The sequence below is a fragment of the Cololabis saira genome, chromosome 5, assembly GCF_033807715.1.
Source record: "Cololabis saira isolate AMF1-May2022 chromosome 5, fColSai1.1, whole genome shotgun sequence".
In the NCBI taxonomy this organism is placed as follows: Eukaryota; Metazoa; Chordata; class Actinopteri; order Beloniformes; family Belonidae; genus Cololabis; species Cololabis saira.
Genome location: NC_084591.1, coordinates 39,221,243 through 39,240,032, shown reverse-complemented (window position 1 = coordinate 39,240,032; position 18,790 = coordinate 39,221,243). Strand labels below are relative to the sequence as shown.

The 18,790-nt window shown below is 43.4% G+C and overlaps 1 protein-coding gene across 1 annotated transcript in view; it reads right to left on the bottom strand.

Annotated features, from left to right (window-relative positions):
- Nucleotides 1-15,624, bottom strand: part of frmd4a (FERM domain containing 4A) — a 144,055-nt gene extending 128,431 nt beyond the window's left edge. The window contains exon 1 of the mRNA XM_061722019.1: nt 15,565-15,624. Coding sequence (XP_061578003.1) covers nt 15,565-15,609 — 45 coding nt within the window. The 5' untranslated portion in view covers nt 15,610-15,624. The remainder of the gene's footprint in view (nt 1-15,564) is intronic.
- Between the last annotated feature and the right edge of the window lie 3,166 nt (nt 15,625-18,790).

Below are 18,790 nucleotides of genomic sequence, written 5' to 3'. Positions count from 1 at the left end.
ATATGCAAGCTGCAGATATTTATGTTGTTAGATTACCGTATTTTCGCGACCATATGGCGCACTGTGTGGAAAGGCGCACCCTCAGTTTTGTGTGTCATTTTTGGTTTTAAAACACACATACGGCGCACCGACCCAAAAGGCGCCGTCTAAGGAGACGGAGCTGCAGACACGCGCACTGCAAAACACACGCGCTAAAAATACAGCGGAAGCAAAACTTAGTTTGATATTTTGTTTCACTTTTCACATCAATCAAACCCTTCAAAGGTTCATATTCTGTTTCTGCATTAAAGAATTTTAAAAAACCACCGGGTTGCTGCACATAAACCTGTCTCAGCCACTGATCATCTCCTCATCCATCCAGCCCTTTTCATTTCACTCTGGCTGGAAAAGTCTCTTTAGGGAACGCTTTTCTTTTAAAAATCCCGACCGCGGCGGTCCCGGGTCCCGCTCCCCGTCTGCTCCCTCGCGCTGGACCGGGTCCGCTCCCCGTCTGCTCCCCCGCGCTGGTCCCGCTCCGCCCCCCCCCCGCGCTGGTCCCGCGGCGGTCCCGGGTCCCGCGTCCCGGGTCCCCCGCGCTGGACCCGCTCACACACGCGCTGTCGGGGATCCGGTACCGGGTTGTAGCCTATCTGACAGGAGCTCCGTTAATTCAGCTGCGCCAGTCGGAATTTCCAGACCTGTCTCGGCTTCTTGATCATCATCCCTTCATCCAGCCCCCTCTTTTCATTCACCCTTATAATGACTCCGGCTGGAAACGTCTTATGCAAAGTTTTTCTTTTAAAAATCACCACAGTTTCTGTCCATCAGCTGCGCCAGGCCAGCGCCACATAAACCAGTAAGTGTGTGTCGCGTCGCGAACACACACGCGCATGTCGGGATCCGGTACCGGGTTTGTAACCGACAGATTTGGCTGCAAATTTCGGAGGGTGAAGCTGATCTGACCTGAGACAGACCCCAGAAATCCCTTCTCGTAAAGCGGCCAGGAACCAGGTGATCGGACCGCTTGGGGAACCAGGAAGTCGGCTGCAGCAGCGCGCATCACCGCGCTGCTCCAGCCGCTGCTTTAACCGGGGAAAGTCACCGGTTCCGACCGGCCAGGACCGCAGGAGCCCACATGGACTTGTAGCAGGGGCTCCCGGGGAAAGAGCACTGGATCTGCAGCGGGGATGCGGCGATCAGACCCCGCAAACCCACGGCAGGTGCTTCCTCGGTTCCCGACATGCAAAACACACGCGCTGCAGAACACACACACACAAGTGTGCTTATTTAAATAGAGCGGAGCAAAACTTAGTTTGATTGTATTTTATTTCACTTTACACATCAAGCAAATCCTTAAAAGTTTTCATCATCTGTTTCGCATTAAACAGCTCAGTGGAGTCTCATTCACGTCGCAACTCACGGGGGCTTCACCCGCCCCCTTCTCCCTTTACCGTTCTCATGGTGGCCGGCCTTACATTACCGTAATTCAGGTAATAGACACGGCGCACCGTTTCAAAAGGCGCCCGGCACATTTAAAAAAAAAAAAAAAAAAAAAATGTGCGCCTTATGGTCGCGAAAATACGGTAGATATTTACTACATGGACAGAAGGATTTTGAACTGTAAATGATGTACATGTTTGTACCTAAATAGATCTTTCCTAACAGTGTCTTTTAACACGGCAGCAACTTTGCTGATTAAAACGGGACAGAACCAAGAGAAAATAACCGGTATTTATTTATCTATTTATCTGTTTGAAATCTGCTTCTACCTACTTCTATCTGCTAAAGAAGAAGTAGTGTATTCTTCTTTGCATTTATTTTGTCTTAGTTTTTATTCTAATCCCGGTTAGAGTGCCCCCTAGCGGTGGAAGAAAAATCCACAGAATCGCACCTTTGTATAAGCCTCATGGTTGAAAACCTATGAAAAAAGTAGCGGCTTATAGTCCTGAAAATACAGTATATATATATATATATATATATATACATATATATATATATATATATATATATATATATATATATATTCATGTGGTCAAGAGCAACACAGTTCAAACATCTTCCTTTGAGATTCATCATTTCTTCATGTGTCATTACTTATGCAATGATGCAACGGCTGAAGAAGCCATGCTGCTCCTGGCTTTGCATGACAACTTTGTCAGCAACCACCTACACCTGAATAAAGGGCCCTTCACTTCCTGTTACACCTAATCCAATCAGTTTTGCCGGATTCATGGTGAACTATTATAATTCTGTGGAAGAGATAAAAAAAATAATAGGGTGTTATTCATCAGTCTTCACCTCCCTCTAGTGGCAGTTAAAAGAAATTACAATTAACTGTTGCAGAGATCTCTCACTCTCTCCGTCTAGCTCTTTAAGTGAGAGAGAGCTCTTGTTCTTTCTGATGACCTCTCCTGGACACACAACACCACAGCTGCCATAAAGGAGGCTCAGCAGCGGCTGCACTTCCTGAGAGTCCTCAGGAGGGACAATCTGGACATAAGCTGCTGCTGGCCTTCTACCGCTCGTCCATCGAGAGCCTGCTGTCTCCAGCTGGTGTGGGAGCTGCACTGAGGCAGACAGAGCGAGGCTTCAGAGGATCGTTGGCCGTCCTCTGCCCTCCCTGATGGACATCTACTCCACCCGGTGCCTCAGCAGAGCTCGCAATATCACCAGGGACAGCTCACGTCCCAGTTCTCATCTGTTTGAGCTGTTGCCGTCTGGCAGGCACTACAGAAACTTAAAAGCAAGAACAGACAGATTGAGAAAAAGTTTCTTTCCAAAAGCCATCAACATCCTAAACAAATACAAGATGTACAGTTACGATACATTTTTAAAAACTTTATACTTTTTATTCTTATATTATTATTTTTCATATCTTCACTTTTTTCTTAGTTGTCGTTTTTTACCACAAGTAAGTAAAGCTCTACAATTGTACATTGTATAATGACAATAAAAAGCATTCAATTAAATTCAATTAAATTCAATTAAGTCAACTATTCGATGGTAAAACATCCGAAAGTTATGTATGTATACTCTTTTTTTTTTCTTTTAATTTTTATCCCCGATTTTTTCCCATTTTTACCACCCAGTCCCACTCCTACCTAAAGCCGGGCATACACTGTGCGATTATCGGCTCGTTTTGAGCCGATTTTCCAGTCGTGCGACTTTTTTTTTGATCGGGCCCGATTTTGACCCAATTGTTGCTCGTGCCTCGTGCAGTGTACGTGGGGTAACGACGAGAGATTAACACCTCACGACGAGCTCCCCATCACAAATCGTGAGGTCGCAAGAAAATCAAGCATGTTTGAAATCCTGGTCGCTCCTCGCACAGTTGAAGCAGTGCTGCGACCCGATTTGCCTCATCCTTTTGCAGAGAGCATGCGCAATCTCTGATGTCACGTCAAAAACTATTATTTGTAGTTTAAGTGTTGCAAATTCACATTACAAATCATGTTTTAATAGCAATAAAAGACCGCATTTCCACGTATGGTGCTGGTCGGCGCGTACCCTGCGCCGTAGGCTCTGCGTTGGTGTAACGCGGAACCATAAATCAGCCTTTAGTGTGTGCGCTGTCTGCTGAACTCTTTTTTCTCTTCTCATTTTGCTGGGACATCGGGTTCCTCCGCCGAGACACAACTTTTGCGGTATGCGTTCTTTGTTGTGTCAAAAAATGATGCGCAGTGCCCACACCAATCAGAAGCGGTACAGATATGTTTTTAATATATATATAAAATTATTAAAAAAATAAAGGATCCCATAACCTTTGATCAGGTGGGCAGGACGCACGTTTGGGTTGGAACAGCCGACCCGTGCCCCAAAACCGGCCTCGAGTTCCAGTAACAGGTCCGACGGGAGGATTATGATCGTATAGTGTGAGCAGACAGGTCGCATCCGAGCATCGGCTCGTACAGTGTGAGAACTTAAATCGTGGGCTCTGAACTTTTGAACTCCGCGATCTAGTCGTGCAGTGTGAGATGGGGCAGTCTCATACGATTTAAAATATCGCACAGTGTATTCCCGGCTTTAGTCAGTCCTGGGCATTGCTCCCATCTACCAACCCCGGGAGGGCCCTGCACTGAGCTCAGGTCTCCTCCTTAACCTGAGGAGTGAGCAGGCCGCATCTTTTCACCAGACAGGGTGGGATTTCTCCGGCCGGCCGTAGCACGTGGAAGGATGACGTTATTCCGGCCAGATCCTCCCCACCCCATCTGGTGCCCCGGTTGGCCAGAGGGGGCAGTATAGCCCAGAACTGTTGCATGTTTTTGTGAGGGTAGCTCACATTCGCTACCCAAGGGAACACGGGGACAACATGCAAACTCCACACAGAAAGGCTCTTTCGCCAACCCCACCCAGGGTGTGGGCACTGAAGTCATGGGGAAACTTAACACGCACTTCAGCGCCCATAGTGTCCCCAGCGGGAATCGAACCCGGGAGCCCAGCTGCACTACCAGCTGCGCCACCGTGCCCCCTCCACAAGGAGGGAAAGTTATGTATGTTTACTCTAATATCATGGTTCAGGCCATTAAAGCCCACCGTTTGCATCCAGTTTCACCCATGCAGCACTGGTTGATACAAAGATACCAATACTTGTCAGATTTTTGTTATTGTGAGTCCAGTAAACAGGATCTTGCATATTGGAAGATAGAAAAGAAAAACTTTTTTTTTTTTTGGCCAAAACCTCAGAGTCACAATCTAACAATTTTATTGTGCTCATTTCTTTACAAACGTGAAGAACCTTGGAGTCACATTTGAGCAGGATTGATCTCTAAATTCACACATCAAGCAGGTCTCTAGAGTCCACCATCTGCCTTTTGGAGCTTTCTTTCCTAAAGAAACACTGAAAAAACATCAAGGCTGGACTCATTTTAACCCTGATGTCAAAGTAATGCCCTCGACTACAATAGATTTCAAAATGCCTTAAACCACTGTATTTTAACGCTTTCATTGCTGCATACAACTTCAAGAGTTGTTTTCAGAGCACAAACTTCTTGTAGTTACAGAAGGCTTCATAAATAAAGTTGTGCTCAGCTGAGTTGAGTGCTGACTTTTTCTCGATCGCCGCCATTTGGGTTTTGTGTTCATGAGTCTCATCAAAATTCACCACTATCTTAGGATATAATGTATTTTTATATGTGGTTGTGATTGAAAAAAATACATTTGTTAAGACTGCCGTAATTATGATGAGATCGTGTCGTAAAAATTTCGAACACTCTCCAGATATAACAGAATACAAGAAAGAGACGCATTTATCTTGTCATTTGTCATATTTGTTCAACATTAATAGTGTATTAAAAGGAAACAAATAACATTCATTAAAGAAGAAAAAAAAATGCTTTGTAGTGGATCAGGTGTTGCCAGGGCCAGCAACGTGAGACAGAGTACCAAAGAGCGCATGATTGTAGACGCAACGTAGCTCCAGCAAGTGACTTCCGCTGCACAATATGCCAGTGCTTCTGCAGATCCTTAGCGGGTCTGCAGGCCCACATGAGAGCCTGCCAGAGGAGGCACTCAACTTGAACATTAACAGTTAACGTCGGCCACGACAAACTGCCATTATTATTAGCTATTCAGTTTTTGGAGTTTCACTCTGAAGGTTTATTTTAAAAGAAAAATGTACAAATGTGTATTATATTGCTGAGACATAGGCAGAAAAAGCCCATGAAGAGTCAGTAGATTAAATTGTTTCTGTGTGTTAGCAGCATATTTAGATGCAGCTGTCACTCGACCACATTCTTCCTGTGTCAAACAGGATATACACCCAGGATGTTACATAGTCTTCACCACACGTTGTGTACACACATTGTTTTTGTAGGAAGGCTCGAAGAAACAGTTAGTACGTGTGACATGTATACAATTAACTAATCTGAGCTGAGCCAATAGAAAATCTTGTCTTGTCTTGGACAAGGATTCAAACATTTTATACAATGACCTACTTGCTAGCAGTCTTTGAGTCAACAGGAATGCCTTTATTTTGGTTCACTATGACAGCAGTGAACAAAAGGGGAAATAAAGCTGCAGGGATTTTACTTCCACATAAAGATTAAAAGAAAAAAACTAGCCCAGATCACTCAAACTATGATTTTGTATAGATTTTTATGACAGAGAGCAATTTAAAAACTCTTTGAGTTATATAAAGATTCCCTACACAAGTATGTGAAAACATTTCATGTGCGATATTTATGAAATTAGTATTTGAACAACCAACTGTCTTGATAAAAAAGTTTCATTAATTTAGCTTTAATACTTGTTTTAGTTTAGATAGTCTTTCATCCATAGGCGCATATGGGATGTTCTCCAAGCCTATTTCCAGGCACTGCTAACAAGACAGCCTTTCATAGTGACGAGGACGTGTCCTCTGTTAGCTCACTCCATATGGAGGGCAGTGATTCCGACTGGGAGCCGTGTCAGGCTGAGTGACAAACGTTGGGAGCTGAGACCAGCGAGCAGGCGCTCAGAAATGGGCACACCCATATACGGTTGCACTCACATTTACTGCACCAGAGACATGAGTCAAAGTGAAACTTGGAAGCAAACAGAGATTGGTCTTTCCACTCAGACATCTGCTCAGTCCCAGAGACAGATGGTCAGCCAATCAGACCGCCTGGTGCCTCTCGCTCTCCCCTCTCATGCCACCCTGCTGCCCCTCCCATAAGCCTGCACCTCGGCACACTAGACAGGTTTCATCCTGTTAATGTGACACTGTTCTTGCCCTGAAAATCATTTAGGCATCCACAACACCAACCAACATCCAGAAATATTTGTATATGTAAAAAAAATACAAACCAACTCTTTCCATCTTGTGTACAAGGTACTCGCCCCTACTGCAGGTGCATAAAGGACACGACGAAAACAGGAAAAACTTAAATTTGTCTTCTCGGAAAGGTCTATTTTCACGACAGCTTGACCTTCAGGGAACATCATCAGAAAAATGTCACATGGGAGCTTTATTGAGAACAATATTTAACAAGCCACCGGCAAAAATCATTTAAAGTTGGTGCAGCATTTCCATCTAAACATTGTGCTTGTTCTCAAAGTACTGGCTGACTGTGCGTCATGTGTAGGTCATGTGTAAGTATATGAGAAGGAAAGAAAGATGAATTTATTTGATATGGTCAACGATGTGGCCCCTCTTTGAGTTAATATAAATGCACACCTCTGTCAACATTTATGCACATAACTAAATACTCCTAAGGATTGCACTTCCAAAGGTTTCCTTCTGAATGAATGAATGAATAAATGCATGCACTTATGTTAATTAATTTCAGCTTCCTTAACCCCTTCTTGGGTCACAACATCTACAGTGGGATCAGCAGATGAGCTGATTTGGACCCTTTCAGCCATTAAAAATCACAAAGAACGCTTTCACACTTCCCCAGGAGACCACAGTACAGATTAAGATGCAGGAGGAGATTCACAGTGTGCACACACTAGAAACATTTCACACAGCCACACCTGAGACCTTCCCCTATTTGCACAAAAGGCCACAATTAAGCCAGAAGGAACTGTGATGGAGTCAATTAGAGCGGAGATGCTTTCACCTCTGCAGCTTATCAATAGTCCTTACACAGGCTGCAATGTAAACAGATTATAGAGCATGCCTTGGTCTCTGTCTCTCACACGCACACATGCACACGCAGGTTTGAACCCTTTTTCTCACTCGTCTGTCATTTTAATGAATCCCTATCACTCTTTTTTCTAAAAAAATCAATCTCTGAATAAAACAATAACAGAATAAAACTCCAACATTTGTGATTAACGATTCCACTAAATGTACACCCAAATCCACCCCGAAGCAGTCCTCCGTGCTGTGCCTTTGATCTCGGACAGGCCAATCAATACTCTGATCATGGACCATTTTCAAAGCTGCAAAGCAGGAAATCAAAGCTCTAATCTATATTGAACCTGAGCTGTGACTATGACTTTGTGGACTCAGCGAATGGGTGGATGTTACACCTTGAGAAACAGACAGAAATGGCATAAATCAGCCTTAGTCAAAGTGGTTACAATGAAAAACAAAACTGTAGTCGAAGCTGTTAATGATGATAATTTAACTTTGCTTGGATAGCAACTGAGTTTCTTAATCCTGTTTCAGTATCTGATGTTCACAAATGTGCCTCACACTACAGTCCTCCCCAGAAATGATAGCCGACTGTGTTATTCACTAGCTAACAGCAGCTGCAGAGCTAATCCAAGCAGTTGGGAAAAAAAACAACAACAAATATTTGAAGAAGAAAAGTGGTTTGGAAGGTCCCAAGACTCAGCCAGACTCAGGAGACGCTGGAGGGTTTACTCTCAGCTGCCATTGGACTGCTTCGATATTCCCACTAGCAAAGCCTGCTGCCTGGGGAGAGGGAAGCAACGTGATCTCACAAAAATCCGTGAAATGCCCACGACCTCTCACCACTATTTTCCGTGGTATATACACGGAAAATGGTATAATTCTGTGTGTGCACCACGGATTTTGTACCGTGCAAAGTCAATGGGATCCGTGGTCGTGATATATACACGGATTATGACATTATTATTATTTATAGGCTATATTATTCTTTGTTATAGTGGCTAAATTATGAGTTTTTGTCGCGCAAGGTACTGTTTGTTACTGTCAGTTTGTAAAAGCATGTTTTTAACGCTGTTTTAGCAGTGTTTTATTGAGGTTTTAATGGGAGCACCACGGATATAGTACTATGCGAAGTCAATGGGATCCATGGTCGTGATATATACACGGATTATGACCAGGGAAGCCTGGGCCTCTCTGATCGGGCTGCTGACCCTTGTCCCGAACCCAGATTAGTGAAAGTTAAAAGGTGGATGGGTGGATGCATTATTAAGTTAATAAAGTTCTGAACAGTTTATTCCATATATTTATGACCAGTGGCGGCTGGTGATAAAATTTTTTGGGGGGGGCGCACTGGCAAGTGGGGATTAGGGTTAGGATTAGGGTTCTTTTCCTCCGGCGAACGCCTTGTGAAATTATTATTTTGTAATGAAACAACCGAATTTAGTTTTTCTGCTGCCATTGTCTCCTGTCTTGTCGTTGTGAAATGCCCACGACCTCTCACCACTATTTTCCGTGGTATATACACGGAAAATGGTATAATTCTGTGTGTGCACCACGGATTTTGTACCGTGCAAAGTCAATGGGATCCGTGGTCGTGATATATACACGGATTATGACATTATTATTATTTATAGGCTATATTATTCTTTGTTATAGTGGCTAAATTATGAGTTTTTGTCGCGCAAGGTACTGTTTGTTACTGTCAGTTTGTAAAAGCATGTTTTTAACGCTGTTTTAGCAGTGTTTTATTGAGGTTTTAATGGGAGCACCACGGATATAGTACTATGCGAAGTCAATGGGATCCATGGTCGTGATATATACACGGATTATGACCAGGGAAGCCTGGGCCTCTCTGATCGGGCTGCTGACCCTTGTCCCGAACCCAGATTAGTGAAAGTTAAAAGGTGGATGGGTGGATGCATTATTAAGTTAATAAAGTTCTGAACAGTTTATTCCATATATTTATGACCAGTGGCGGCTGGTGATAAATTTTTTTGGGGGGGGCGCACTGGCAAGTGGGGATTAGGGTTAGGATTAGGGTTCTTTTCCTCCGGCGAACGCCTTGTGAAATTATTATTTTGTAATGAAACAACCGAATTTAGTTTTTCTGCTGCCATTGTCTCCTGTCTTGTCGTTGTGACTCCGTTTGTATGCGAGTGACAGATGCAATCGCGCGTCTACACTGTCAGGGGTGTGACTTTGATTGACAGCTCATGAATCAATCAGATTGGATGAAGAATGACAGGAGACACGCTGATTGGCCAGAGAATCTTCGAGTAACCAATTAGAGACCACTATGAAGTCACATGGAAGAAAAGTTTAAGAACATACAATACACACTCGGCGCCCCTCGCCATTGAAACCTATGTATTTCGGTCTGCACAAAAAACAACTCTGAATAAACCCAGTATGGGATGGGAAGGCTTGAAAAATTAAAAGTCAGACACATTTTATGAGTGCACAGATGTGATAATTACTTTTTATTACGTAATTTATGTGTACTGTGTCTATATTTTTTCCTGTAATTTTAATTTTAATGCCCTAGCGCCCCCTATTGACAAGCCGCCACTGTTTATGACCTAAAACATCACCAGAACATAAACATAACTTAGACCGAGATATGTGAGTCTGCAGGTCACCGTGGAGTTTGGCTTCACAGTGGATGATTAACTCCACTTCAGAGGACTGCTGACGTGGCCCCCCTCATGCTGCAGATAGCTCACTTGTTTCAACAGGGGCCCCATATTCAGAGACCCCGGGCCACGTGCAGCCAGCCCAGGTTCAACTCCTGGCTTGTGACACCTTCCTGGGCGTCTTCTCCGTTCTCTGCCCCCATTTCCTCCCACTGTCATTCCCACCTGCAACTACAGCCACAAAATCAGGGGATTTCTGTCTATCCCCAGTTTATTTAAGATTACATGAACAAGGCTGTTGGTAAAATACTTTATGGACAAATTGAGACCTTTCTCATTTATGAAACATGGAGACAAAAGCGTCATGTTTTTGGGGATTTTTTTGTTAATGTCCCAGCTGGGATGCTTTTCTTTACAGATGAAACAATAATTGTTGGATTAAATGATCAGGACATCTGCACATCTGACCTGGGTCTCAACATAAAGTGAGAACGCTATGATTTGAGCAGACTAGTGGGTCTAACAAAAACGGGTCAGCGGACCGGCCCATACTAGTTTAAGCAGAAATGTTGTGGTAGAAGGGGAACCAAACAGTTCAGTGAGAAACTCATCGGAGCTCATTTTCAGAAATCCTCAATAGTTATTGGAAATATTTATTGCACATAAAAAAGTTCAAATACTTTTTTAATGACTACCTTTCAGTACTGTTTTGGACAATTTTATTCAGTTAAAAAATAGTCTGATGACATATACTGGTCAAAGGTTTGGACAGCTTCCAATTCATTTGAACGGGAAAAACACAAATGGTTCAAAACATTTTCCAAAAAGTTTTACTTTTTTTTTTTGCTTTTATGTCCGTGTGTTTTCAAACTCTATGTGTTCAAATGTTGGTCTACATTAGGCTGCTTAGAGCTGGAACAATCTCACTAATACAACACACATACAACAATGTAGACTTGTAAGAGTGCCTCCAAAAACCTGCCGAAATGTTTATATGCATAAACAGACTCACTGCAAATGTCAGTACTTTTTTTGTAAAAGGGTTTTGTTCCTCGCGAAAGCAAAAGTGTTTCCTTTCTCTCGCAGCGACTCCAGAGCTCCGGTTAGCTGACATCAGCAGTACTGGCTCCTGGCACCACTCAAGCATGACTGTTCTGCAGGCACACTGCAGCTTTGGGGAACAAAAACTGTCAAATGATTCCTAATAATGCTACGCTGTACTTAAAACTGTGCAGACAGGCTAAAAAAAACACCATGGGGAGCATGTACGAATGCCTTACACAAAGACAATAACATAAAAGGTGAATAGTGACACAACATAATCATGAAACACCATCTGTGCCTGTATTTCATACTAATCCCCATGAGGTAGAAACCGGTGCAGGATATAAAGAAGCCTGAAGATGCTTGAGATGACTTCTTCACTTCATGTTGGTTTTTGTATGGCTTCACATTTCCCTGGTTTGTGGATGTTTTGGGTTTTTTTTTTTTTTTTAAAAAGGGAGTGTTAATTCAGTTTTTTAGTTTTTTAATTCAGCATTAAATTTTTCTGACGCGGTCAGCACTGCACAAGTACACATCATCAACATTTACATGCAAGCAAAATTCCCTCTTTTTCTCCGTTACCATTGTTATGGGGCAGAAATCACTTATCTCAGTATGATGTCATTCTGCTAACCCTCCCCCATGCTGATCAGTCTTCCTCCATTTGTATGCTGCTTGCTGTGTTGCAGTGTGCACCAAATTAAAAATAGAAAATGTATGCTAATAATCTTACGCCGGGGAAAAATCGTCTCCACATTGCAGATGAAACATTTTTTTCAATATTTTCTAAAGGTGAATGCATGTATTGACACAAAAGATTACAAGCTATGCTTAAAGCACATGTGTACACACCCACTGGGATCATCACATCATAGCTCAGTGATTTGATTAGCGCTGAATGAATCCCCTGGCTTGATCACACGGCGTCATCTGGTCTCCGTGCTCGGCGGCAGGATAATTGAATGAGGGACAGTAATGAAGAGACGTGGAAGAAACATGAGGTTCTCTCTTTAGCTGGATGTTTTCTTTAGTGTAAATAACGCCTCATTAAGAAGTTGTCAACATGACCTACACATACCGAATGTTCACCTTTACCAACGCAATGATGTCATGCAGCATGCAGAATCTGCATCCTGCAGGAAGTAAGAAGTGAGACGTGTAACATGTAGACTACGGTCATTGCTGAATGCTCGCTGTGAGATGTTGTTGACTTGCTGCATGTTAACCAGACCCCTTGAGCATAATGAAGATAATCCACTTATCCTATGTGTGTGTCAAGATCCCAGTTTGCCCTGCTCTCTCTTGGCTCTTTGTGCAAGGCTCAGTGTTGCGGAGCACATGCTAAGAAGCATATTGATTATTTGGCAGCGCATGTCAAAAAAGCCAACCATCTTTGAAAGGAGGTTTGTAAAAACGAAAAACAAAAGCTGAGGGAGAAGTGGAACACTGAGGCCGACTCCGCTCCCATTTTTGAAGACCTCATCTCCTCCTTCAGCTGCATTTCCACGGGATTCTTTTTCAGCATCTCCTATTTAGGACAAATCCTGGATTAGCTGCAACAAAATAAATTTGTGATTGGAGCCCGTGAGACATTGTTGGATTTAGTCTTTAATCATCGCCGTTATTCACATCATATGCTTATTTTTTTCTTTTCTTTTAATGATTTTAAATTTAAAGCAATTCCTGATTAAACCCATGGTTCATTTGGATTTATTTTATAATCAGCTATTTAAATTCCAATTTGAAGACACCAAACATAGAACATAGAACAAATCATAGAAGTCTTAAGATCTTACAGTTCATACTCAAAATACAAAATCAGCCCTGCAGGCTTATGTTTGGCATGAACATGCCCCACTTCTGCATTTTTCTTTGGTAAGCCTTTGACTTTCCTGAAAGGGTTAACTGGGGTTGAGCGCAGCTATGAACTCTCATCTTTGTAGACAAAGATAGTGGGAAGTTTGCGGTCGGGGTAGTTAAGGATACAATTCACCAAAGATGACCTAAAGTTGCATGTCTTAATGCACGTTTAGGACATGTTGGGCACTCACAACATTTGCTGCAACCCTTGTTGAAAGCCAGGTTATGATATTTAGCCACATCTGGCTTGAACAATACATCTGTTTCCATTAAGGTCCATCTCTTGTTAGCTGGGCCATGCCTGGAACGTATGACAGTGCTGTAACTGCAGATATTCTTTCGCTACATCCAGAAATCAATCTATTTACTATCTCTCCTCTTTATTTGTCAAAACCATCTCAGTCTAGCCTCTTTTAATCAGTCTCCAAGATTTCCAACCCTTCCTGTTCCTCTGATGTGCTCTTTCTTAATCATATCTATCCTCATCAGTCAAAGAAAACCATTGTAACATCTTCAGTTCTGCCTCCTTCAGCTGTCCTTCCTGCCTCCTGGTCATGCTGGTGTCTCCAAGCCATCGAGACAATTGGTCTCACCACTGTCTTGTCAACTGCAACAGGACGTACTTATATTAAATAACCCTTGTGTGGGATCAAAACAGGTGCCAGTCTCTCATTTACATGTCAGTGACACAAGTCAAATCCTAGTTGTTGAAATCTTGGTAAAAAAAAAAAATCTTTATCTAATAGAAGTCAAATGATGAGCGGATCCATCACCTTTCTAAAACTCAACCCAATTAGATAAAGATATTCTGTCTGCCTGTCTGTTTGTGTGGTGTCTGTAATTACTGCAGGAGATAATCACTTAGTCACCTGAAATATTAATACACATAGAGGCAGGAAGCATAATCAATATTAATCTTGGCTCACACAAAGCACACACATGCGCACAAAGCCTGTCAAGCTCCCATTAATAATTAAAGACAGGTTCGAGCTCACATGTTGGCATGAATGTAAATGCCAAATCAGTGAGCTCTGAGATTGGTTACGAGATGTCAGTCCTGCTCAGCATGAATTCATACGAGATCCACCAGCAGGACAGATTTAGAGCAATTTAACACATGTGCTTGAAGAAAGCACACACAAAGAAACCACCAACAAGCAAGTGGTGCCCTTATTTAAGTGTGCTCCTCACTGTTTGGGAGTGCAACATGGTTCTGAGTGTTGGAAACATCGTAGATGTAGTGCATTAATCATAGATGGAACAGTGACTGTGACACGGTTTTGACAGCAGAGCATTTAAAAACTGTCACAGATGACAGTAAGTCCTCTTGTTTGAGAACACATGTGCAGTGGGAGGGAAAAACAGAGTCAAGGGGCACAAATGTCAGTCAGGTGACACGATTATTACCATTATTATCGCCAGACCCTCCAAGGTCTAAAACCCCCCTCAGTATGAGTTTATTTGTTTCCATCTTAAACCTGACAGTATTTGTTGTACTGTGTCACTTTTCTGGTGATAACAGCCGGCTTTCATGTCCTCTTTGTCCTCTGTTCCTTTTTTTGCCTTCCTCACACTTTAGTCTCCTTGCCCTGTGCATCAAGTCTTTTAGTTTCCTCCTGCCTTCCTCCTGCTGTTTCCCCCCAGCATGGACTGCATGGCCTATCGCCATAGTAACAGACAGCCATGACAGGTGGAAATAGCAGGTAGTGCAGCGATGCATGACGCCCCCCTGGGACTGCAGAATGCCAGCGCTATAAAATAAAAACGAGAAGAAAAGGCTTATAAAAGTCACCTAGCACTTACATTTAAATCAGTAAAGGCTGTCAAAGGATGGACTCAAGCCTTCAAGCTTTATTTCCAACCTCAATCATGCAGCAAAACGACTCCTGTGACTGCCATTGTTTCATTGTCCAGCGGACAGAGGAGAGAGTGTTCATTACACTCTCTGGCAAGGTTGGACACATGGATAATATGCCACTAACAAGGTCCCACAAAACCTGCCTCCTGAGTTGCCGCAGAACTGTTCTCTCGCTGATGTGGAACCGATTTCAATCAGTCTTGAATGGTAAAATGCTGACATTGCACAAAATTGGAAACTCATCCCTGCAGCAATGTATTTACGTGCACAGTCACAAGCACTGGTATTTTTCTCTTAAAAAAAAAACAAAAAAAAAACACACAAGCGCAGGTACTTTCTTACTTTCTAACACAATACATATATGGCTTATTTTAAATTACATCTGACATCTCCACACTACACTGTCTTCTTTACTGCATTTGAACACAAGTGGTTTTGTTGATGGATGGAAGCACACACACTTTTTCATTATGAGAAGTGGGTTCTGAATATAAAAAAGAGGGATATTGAGCTTTTAATGAGAGTTCAGCTCATTGAACGCACTCTGGTCTGTAGGGGAAAATTTGCACAATCACAGAAATGCAAATAAGAAAAAGAAATGAATGCGGACATCCCATACCCCCAGGACTCACCATAAGCAAGCAGACAGCTGATTCGGGCATGAGTTGGATAGCCATCACGGGATCCGCTCGTAGATTTGTTTGAAAAGGGAATCTCACAGTTTCTAAGAGTGACCTTCTCCCTTGTCCGCTTTGTCTTCTTATTCAGGATGTACTCACTCAAGAAGCAAGCTCACTTCTGTTCACCTGGAAAACTCTGATCCCTTCTAACTGCCCCCCCCACCCCCCACCCCCACCCTCAGGCTCTCAGTCAGTGCTGCAGACTGCCTATTGGCTCCGGTTGTAATTCCACAGTCTCTGGAGAGCCGGTGACTCCTCAGTCTCCCTGTGATTCTTCAGACTGTGTGAAAATCAATCCTTCCTCATCCAGTTCTTTGATCTGGGAGCAGAGAGGACCCTGTTCACTACTCCTTTCACTTTCAAAACACTCCCCACCCTCCTCCCCAAAACTAGACTGCCTCGTGTTAAATGCTCCCCTTCTCCTTCTTCTGCCTTCTGCCTCCCTTTTTTTTCAGTTTCTTGTCTTCATCACATAAAGTACATCCAGGGAACACACGTGGCTCTTCAGTCAAACTGATCTATTCCAGCGATGTCCTTTCGTTTCTCCAGAGGATGTAACCTACCCCTCACCAGTGATGTTGCCCGATATATAACACTCTCCCACTGTTGTGGAAAGAAAGATGCCCAGCTCAGCTCCCCACACAGAGAACTAGCGCAGAGAGCTCCCATTTACCTTAATCCCAAGCCTCACGTATCACCAGCATCAAACACCGGCAAAGAATATGAAGATTATAGGAAACAGTTTCAGAAAGGCAGAGGATGGTGGAAGGGACAGGAGGGAGGAGAGAGATGTGGTGCTGCGAGCAGCCATTGGTGAAAGAGGACCACACTGAACTGAGCGTAAATGAAGGTGGGTGGGGAGGAGGGAGGAAACGGAGGAATGGAAATGCAGAGCAGGAGCAGACCGCGCCTATCAATGCCGACTGAGGCAGCAAGGCACAATGGGGTGTGAATGAATACTCATCAGCTCACTTGGCAAAAAGAAATAAAGCCTGTGATTTTGCACATAGGATTAAGATGGGATTTTGTCTTCACAAAAACCTGCTCTATGGATACAATGCAATGCTTTTTCCATTTACATGTTCTTCTCAAGGCGGGTTTGACATTAATCATTTGTATGTGGAAGAGAAGGAAATAAATATGTATATACACATATATAAATAAAACATCCTGCCTGATCTGAGAGCAGCTTTTGACACCATCTCACACACCATCCTTCTCAACAGGCTTCAGGCTATTGGTATCTCACATACAGACACCACTTGTCTTGTTTAAATCTTACCCATATAGCCACACTCAGTTCATCCAAATACATTTTTCACCTTACAATTTCTTCCAGATACCACTGGTGTGCCCCAGGGTTCTTCCCTGGAACACTTTCTTTTTCTTATCTACTTACTTCCACTTGGTTTCATTTTTTATAAACATCCAGAGGTGGAAAAAGTACAAAAATATTGTACTTAAGTAAAAGTACAAATTTTCTGCTTGAAAATTACTTAAGTAAAAGTATAAAAGTACCTCAAATTAAATATAATAAAGTACCAAAAGTACATGGTGTAAAATGTACTTAAGTACAAAAGTAAAAAGTAAAAAGTACAAAGTACAAAGTACAAAGTACAAAGTACAATGTACAAAGTACAAAATTATTTTCAAAAGGATTGCAAAGAAATGAAGAATCCAACAATTTGCTTACAACTCTAAATAATGGTGATATTATTCTGACCCCTTTAGCGTTTGTTTCCATTAACCCCTTTTTAATTTCTCCTTTTGCTCATAACTGCTGCTGTACCCCATTGGCCCCGCTGACAGGTCCACCCCCAGCCTGTAGTATGCAGTGATAAAATTAAGCAACCCCAGCTGATAAAGGATGAGACTTTTGAACTTTTAAATGCCAAAACCACCTTAGAAGGGGTGGAATCAAAGAACGGTGCGCATGGACACGCGTCGGCTGCCGGTCAAGGCTGATTTATGGTTCCGCGTTACACCAATGCAGGGCCCGTACCCTACGGCGAGGCTCTGCGTCGATTTAACGCGGAACCATAATTCAGGCTTCAGTCCTCATCGGTACTCGACGCGACGGCGGGTCCTCCGGCCTTCCGGCCCGCCTCTGCGGCGCAACTCTCCCGGGAGCTGCGGCTCCTTCTCGGTATATTCACGCGCCCCCCTTCCTTCCCGTCCGCCGGTCCGCGTTAAATCGACGCACACCTTACGTGTTAGGGTTTGGCACACCTTTCCTCCACCAGATGGTGCCAAAGTCTGGTCAGGCTTGGCCAGAGCACCACAGCTGATCCCGATCACCGTCCCCACACCTGACACCACTCAGCCTCGTCACCCAGTCTGCTCTTAAGCTTGCCTCCCACAAGCTGTGGTGTCGGATTATTTTCTCCAACTCAGAGCCCTGTATGCTGCCTGTTTTCCTGGTCTTCCTTGGTCTCCTGTTTGTGGGCCTTCCCTTCCTGGGTCCTTGGGATTACTTTTTCCAGCCGTGAGTTTCCCTCCGGTCTGCGCCTTTTGTTTGGTTTTTCCAGCCGTGAGTTTCCCTCCGGTCTGCGCCTTTTGTTTGGTTTTTCCAGCCGTGAGTTTCCCTCCGGTCTGCGCCTTTTTGTTTGGATCTTCCAGCCGTGAGTTTCCCTCCGGTCTGCGCCTTTGTTTGGATCTTCCAGCCGTGAGCTTCCCTCCGGTCTGCGCTTTTAGTTGGACTTTCCAGCCGTGTTTTTTCGGTCTGTGATTTTGTGTTTGCATTCCTTCCCTCCTGTGGAGCGCCTTTTGTTTAATAAACTTTATTATACCTGAACCTTGCTTGTGTTGTCCTGCATTTGGGTCCGCCCTCCTTCCCTCGAGCCTTAACATTACGCCGTAGGCGACGGCGTAAGGTGTGCGTCGCCGCGTTCCCTACGCCGTAGCTCTGCCCGGTGTAACGCGGAACCATAAATCAGCCCCCGCTGTGCTGTTCTTCAATTTGTAGCGAGTAACGACGTGTCCAATTTTAAATGTAGCGGATTAAAAGTACGATTTTTTTTTTTCCTTGAAAATGTAACGAAGTAAAAGTAAAAGTACAGAAAAATGAAAGTATCAATAAAAGTACAAATTCTCAAAAATCTTACTTAAGTACAATAACGAAGTACTTGTACTTCGTTACTTTACACCACTGTAAACATCTCATTTATTTCCATTGCTT